This window comes from Primulina huaijiensis, chromosome 5 (assembly GCF_012295235.1).
Source record: "Primulina huaijiensis isolate GDHJ02 chromosome 5, ASM1229523v2, whole genome shotgun sequence".
Lineage (NCBI taxonomy): Eukaryota > Viridiplantae > Streptophyta > Magnoliopsida > Lamiales > Gesneriaceae > Primulina > Primulina huaijiensis.
Window position 1 is genome coordinate 19247550 of NC_133310.1, and position 6000 is coordinate 19253549.

General features: G+C 36.2%; 1 protein-coding gene across 1 annotated transcript; it reads right to left on the reverse strand.

The window, feature by feature from the left end:
* Positions 1-1371: 1371 nt before the first annotated feature.
* LOC140976847 (uncharacterized membrane protein At1g16860-like) lies at positions 1372-5717 on the reverse strand. The gene is made up of 4 exons (XM_073441211.1): positions 4896-5717; positions 3185-3340; positions 2243-2454; positions 1372-1829 (listed from the first exon to the last, which is right to left on the reverse strand). The coding sequence occupies exons 1-4, from the start codon at positions 5652-5654 to the stop codon at positions 1637-1639; spliced, it is 1320 nt and encodes a 439-aa protein (XP_073297312.1). The 5' UTR covers positions 5655-5717; the 3' UTR covers positions 1372-1636.
* Positions 5718-6000: the final 283 nt, after the last annotated feature.

A 6000-nucleotide genomic window follows, 5' to 3' on the forward strand; every position in this document is an offset into this window, starting at 1 on the left:
ATTTCAGCAGAGTTTGATTTTCTTTTTAGATCTCATATAGATAAAAATATTAGGAGCGCGTAGAGTAGAATCTGAGTCTTGAATTGGTCTTTTTTTATAGAGAAAATGCAATGTTCATATTTTAACGGTTATAAATCGAGCGTACTGATTCCATAACAAATATAATACTCGATGTCATGTGTCATTTGTCTTTTTCTCAATATGGTAAGTTACAATAAATGTTATCTTTATGCTCAAAATATTCTCCGAATCATATGATTTTCTGATGATTGAGTTTGTCCAGATGTTGAAATGTTCGGAGTTTATCTTACACTAGTATTATGTTCATTATCAATGAAAACTTCCTGAACTGAAATCTTAGAGGTATTCTGATTTGATCATGAGAACATCTTTTGATGTGCTTTTGTTGAATTGACTTGTGCTCTGAATTTTAGTTATTTTTCAATTAGCACCACATCACCAAAATTTATAATTATCCAACACAATTGATGTCTTCAAACCAATAGATTATTTAACTAATTTATTGTTTTTGTTATAGTTGTTACATCGTAGTAATTCTTGTTTTTGAACATCTATTTACTCTGAATATTTTATGAGAATTTTTCAAAATATTTACACATTAAATAAAGTTTTATTTATTTATTTAAATGTGGAATGGAAAACTAACATCACCTTTTGCAAGTTACTATACTAATGATAATAAAACAATTTTATTAGTAATTAGGTGAAGTGGACATGAATATCTTTTTTTACAGAGCGAGACGAATAATGTTGCAGTCGGGAAAAAAAAAAAGTAATTTGTTTGACTGAAATTGAGTCAACCCGGATTTAATTTTACCAGGTGTCCAAATTATTATAATTACTATAAGATCATTCTAAGTTAATATTTATTAAAGTGTTTCATATGTGACCAAATTGATATACCGTATGTACATATATAATTAGGACTCTAAGAAATAATTAACCAACACAACAAAACAATCACGAACTTATATTAATGAGATAATCGACCAAACTCATATATATCATAAAAAGATATTACTTTTTCATGAGTTAGATCGGAGATTCGTCACACGAAATTAATCCATCTCACATGAGTCTTTATAACATACCGAGTATTGACATTTTTATTTTTCCTACATGCGCCAAAAACAAGTAAAATTCCCCAAAATAGTATCACATAATCTATATGGGAATGTTAATTATTTTTTAAAAAAATTCAATCCCATTTTAAAACAAAAACATTCGGATCATAATAAAAAAAAACATAAAAGGTTTAATTACGTTGTATATCAGCATTGGTTCTCGAAGAACCCGACATAAAACAGATGTTTATTGGTAAAAAATAGATTGACCCGTTTAGGTAAGATAGAAACATGGGTAAAAATTATTATAGATGGAGAGAACTCCGAAACTCATGTACAAAGAATGGGGAGAAAAGGAAATACCTGACGAACTGCATATCTCTACAAAGCATATACAATTTACCAAGAACGTGAATATTTTTACAAGATCTTGCTCTTCATCCAGGAAAGAATACACAGGTTGGCTGTACTCATATCTTGTACGCCTTCATTATGAAACTTGTCCTTCTATACTTTAATTAATTGAGCAATTGAAGAAGGTTGTGGTGCATCTATACAGGGATCGCCTCACTATTCTGGTTTTCATGGCTCGTTAAAACAAGGCCCTCGATGTATGTTGGGAAAAGGCAACATGGCCAGCGGCAGCCTGTTGAAATAGGTTCTGTGGGTGGAACAATCATGACCACATTATCATGGCAACGAATGATCCCCATTACGCTTACGGTACTTCCTTCTTTGACACAACTGTGACAAAATAATAACATATATATAATCAGCTGAATTATAAAGGTTTCATAAACTCATCATGATAATTACTCACTTCTCTTAAAAGACTTCGCCAGTCATCGGGAATATATTTATCTAGACATGTAACTCAATGAACTCTCTGTTTTGGAGGTTCTCTTTAACAAGGAGCTGAGATTCCAATGGTATATCATTGACCCCGAACTTCTGCAATGCCTAATTCTAAATATGGTACGTTCAGTTGTGATCTCTCAATTTATTATCAATATGAAGTAGAAGAATACCAATTTTACAAGTATTTTTTGGCAGTAAAAAGTGTCTTAAACTAGAATCTACGGTAACATGAAAGGAAATCACAAAGATTTCAGAACACAATAAACATTAATGGTCATCGGGACCATTGTTTCTCTTACCCTTCTTTGAGGCGCAGCACACGGTCATCACCAGACAAACCTCTAGCGGAGAGCCAGCTTAGAAAGTTCGGAGACAAATCTTTATTATTCTTGGTTACATCCACAATTGTAGTTGGTTTGACAAATGGGGTGACTTTAGCACCATAGCCTGCTTTCACTAAAGCTCTCAATCCAGACTTGAAGTCTGATATATAAAAATCTGCTACGTACTTCTGTTAACAGGGCGAAAAAGCAATCAATTACGGAAACTGAATGGCTATTCTAGTGAACAACTCTGAACTTAAAAGAGTCACGCTGATAATGTGATGTTAAACAGTACTACACTCAATTAGACACCAAATTTCTTCTTAATCTCAACCAACAATATCAGAACTATCACATTCTAGCATTTTATGTGACAACGAGGCTGAAATCCTGTTCAGGTGCAAGAGAGGAAATAAATGGAGTCGGTCATTGAACTTGAGGTGAATTGGCTGCCAAGAATAACCACAAGACCTTTTTGTACAACTGCCCTCTCGAGTCTAGGTTAACATAAATAATAAAACAACCATATTCAAATATCAAGTTCCATTATTAGCATGCATTCAATCTCTTAGAAATCATCGAATATATTCAGCAATCATTTTTCAAATAAAACAGATTATTTATCTTTCATATAATTTGATCACTAGAGGATAATTTCAACATATTTATCTCAATGTAATTACAACGTTATGAAGAGGACACTATTGTAATTTAAAGAGATTATAAGAGTTTATGTTTGAACCACATAAATCGCGTGTTGTGTTCCTCTCTCCTCATGATATTCCTACTTTTTAAAGTTCAGCACAATCAAAGATGGATAGTTGACATAAATGTCCCCGAAACACAATAGACATAGTTGACAAAGATCCACATTCTCAATTACATTACACATCTAAATCCACATGATTTACAACTCACCTCTGAATGTCTGCATCCCCAAGAGAAAAAACGCTGTTTAGTGTTGCTTGGTTTTCCGCCGCAACCTCTGTATTCATACAATTCAGACAAAGTGTATACACATCTTGGCACCTTCTGAAATGAAGTTTCGAGAGGTATACTGCCACAAGTAACGACCTACAGTACACAATCACTCTATGATGTAAAGTGTAAGAAAAAACACGGAGAAGAGAGCAGAGCACCAATGTTTAACAAGTTCCAGGTCACATTCAGCACATGGTTTTTAAAACACAACGGAAAATGGAGGAGCCACTAAAGAAGTGAAACTGGTAGAAAGATCCTGGATAATTTGATATTTACCTTCGCCAAGAATAATTTCTCATTAGTGACTTTTCCATTGATATATACTGAGATCATAACCACCGTTTCCAAGAGCATGGCATGATATTAACATGCCACCATTATTTATTTGCCAATTATTAGCAAACTTAAATGGCAACATAAGTTTGAATCGTGATCATTACCTTATTATAACGAAAGGAGACGAAAAAAAAACAAACAGATAAAAAAATAATTGAAATTTTTATTTAGTAAAAATTCTAAAATAGACAGATTGAAATCCTCCACTTCACTTCAAAATTATCTATTATGAGTGTGCAGAAAGACATAGAAGAGTTGAAATGCTAAGGATTTTTTCGCCGCAAATGTAACTAGTCTAACATTATGACTCCATAGCGTCATGGTTTTATCAAAGAAGGTGCGTATGGTCAATAATTTGTAATTTAGAGCAAGCTTCATTATAGAAAAGAATCTTTCCCCATTTGCTATCACAGGAACTCAATTTCCCCACCACTTTTGTAGAGCGACGATCCTAATAGAGCCCATTGTGCAAATATGTGCTTCTGCATCTTGGACAGAGGGTGTGGCATTTAACTGATGCAAAACATAATTTTCTGATATTACTTCGTCATTTAAGGGCAACAGGCATGGATTAACCCAAAAGAATAAAGTTGATGCAGAAAGGCTAGGACATGGCTGTACTCCATTGATTCCCTGTGAATCACCTATCTTGAGTGCGCACAGAGACTTAGACGAGAGTTGAAAATTAAGGATGTTCATTTATCTTTTTGCCTCGAAAGTAACGACTATGACTTCGTAATGCTTAAGTAAAGAAGGTGCCTATGGTCTATATTGTCATTTATGGCAAGCATAATTAAAGAAATAAGTCTCTTCCCAGTTCCCATTAACTATCAAAGAATCTTGATTTCGATACTATGCCGTCAAAGTTCAAACCAATATAGACCAGAAACGCCTCATTAAAACTGAAATCCCACACTTTCCAAATCAAAGCAAAAATATGACATCCAGGAATTCGAACAATTTATCTCAAAAGATTTATTTCAATAAATTCCTTGTTTCCCTGCTACTTCCTAAGATCAAACATAGCAAAAACAAATATTTTGTCCATGGCCTGAAAAAACATTCAAAGTGTGTCTTATCCTAAAATACTAATACTCAATTTGGTCCATGCCAGATAGTTACTCACTCTCCCATAATAGCCTTCAGGACCAAAATGGTGACTGCTAACCAACCAAACACGAATATATCAAACAATCAATCTCAAATCAGTAAACACGACAATCAAAAAATAAAATCATCCAAACTAATGAAAATAATTTAGATAGTTTAACATTATGGAAAAATACATCGTAAAAACAGGCAGAAAAATTACCCCAGTAATCTTGACGTACTGCCCATCAACCACGCCCCGCAGCTCAGCATCAGGATACTTGCTTAAAAACTGCAAAACCCCTTGCTTTTTATACGCCAAATTCCATATTATAATCACCACTGCAGGGACAATAAGCGCAACCACCGCAACCATAACCACCGCGTTCTTCACGGCGGCCAAGAGGAACGCGCCAACCACCAACCCGACGACCAACACCACCAGGAACACCCACACGGCAACTCTCGACAACTTATATTCTAATTTCACCTCCTCCTCCCCCAAGCTCGTCACAGCGGAACCGTACACATTTTTATTGAACGAGCTCGGCACGGAAGGCGTGTCAAGCTGGCCGGAGCGGCGGTTGGAGCTGGACGAGCCCAAAGGGACGGATGTAATAAGCCCCGTAGGCTGAATTGGCGTCATGTGCCCGGAGAAGGAAGAGGAGGAGGACTTCTTGATTAATGGGCCAGAGCTGTCGGACTTGCTCCCTAGCTGACCAGAACTCGAGCCGGATCTGGAAGATCCGCTGTTGGTCTGAGAAGAAGACGGGAGGCGTGAGGGAATCTTGGGAGAAGCCACAGAAGGGTGGTCGCCGACGCCGTACATTTTGCCAATGTCGCCGGATTTCTTAACGTCGCCGCCAGTGTACGGAACAGGACACGACGGCATTGTGGGGTGACGTTCCTTGGGCTTGTGTTCGGATCGACCCGACACGAAGAGGCCATTGCTGAGTCGGTGCGAAGCTGTTCGATTACTCATGTCTACGATAATGAACTGATGAACTGAACAGCTTCTGCCTTGCTTTTAGTTTTAGTGCAGTGGGGACTGCACAGTGCAGCTGACTTTGCAATTACGTAAATACCCTCTTTTCTTTCTCTAAAATTAAACTTGTCTTTGAAATTACATGGTTCTATGATGGATCATTTTTCGTTATACAATCTTTTAAAATTTAATGTCAATATATATAGTCCAAGGCTACGTGCAACGATCATGCATAATTGAGCTGAATCAACACGAGTCTTAATCCATATTCATACCATAGGTAGTTAAGATGATCTAACATGAGCTCGTGCCTATGCACCGTCACTCATAAAATATCTCATCT

Excerpts from the sequence above, each read along its gene's own strand:
- LOC140976847 (XM_073441211.1), bottom strand. The coding sequence starts at position 5,654 with ATGAGTAATCGAACAGCTTCGCACCGACTCAGCAATGGCCTCTTCGTG. Across the intron at positions 3,341-4,895 it reads AGTACGTCAAGATTACTGGG|GTCGTTACTTGTGGCAGTAT; the intron begins GTAATTTTTCTG and ends TGTGTACTGTAG. Across the intron at positions 2,455-3,184 it reads GGGGATGCAGACATTCAGAG|AAGTACGTAGCAGATTTTTA; the intron begins GTGAGTTGTAAA and ends CCCTGTTAACAG.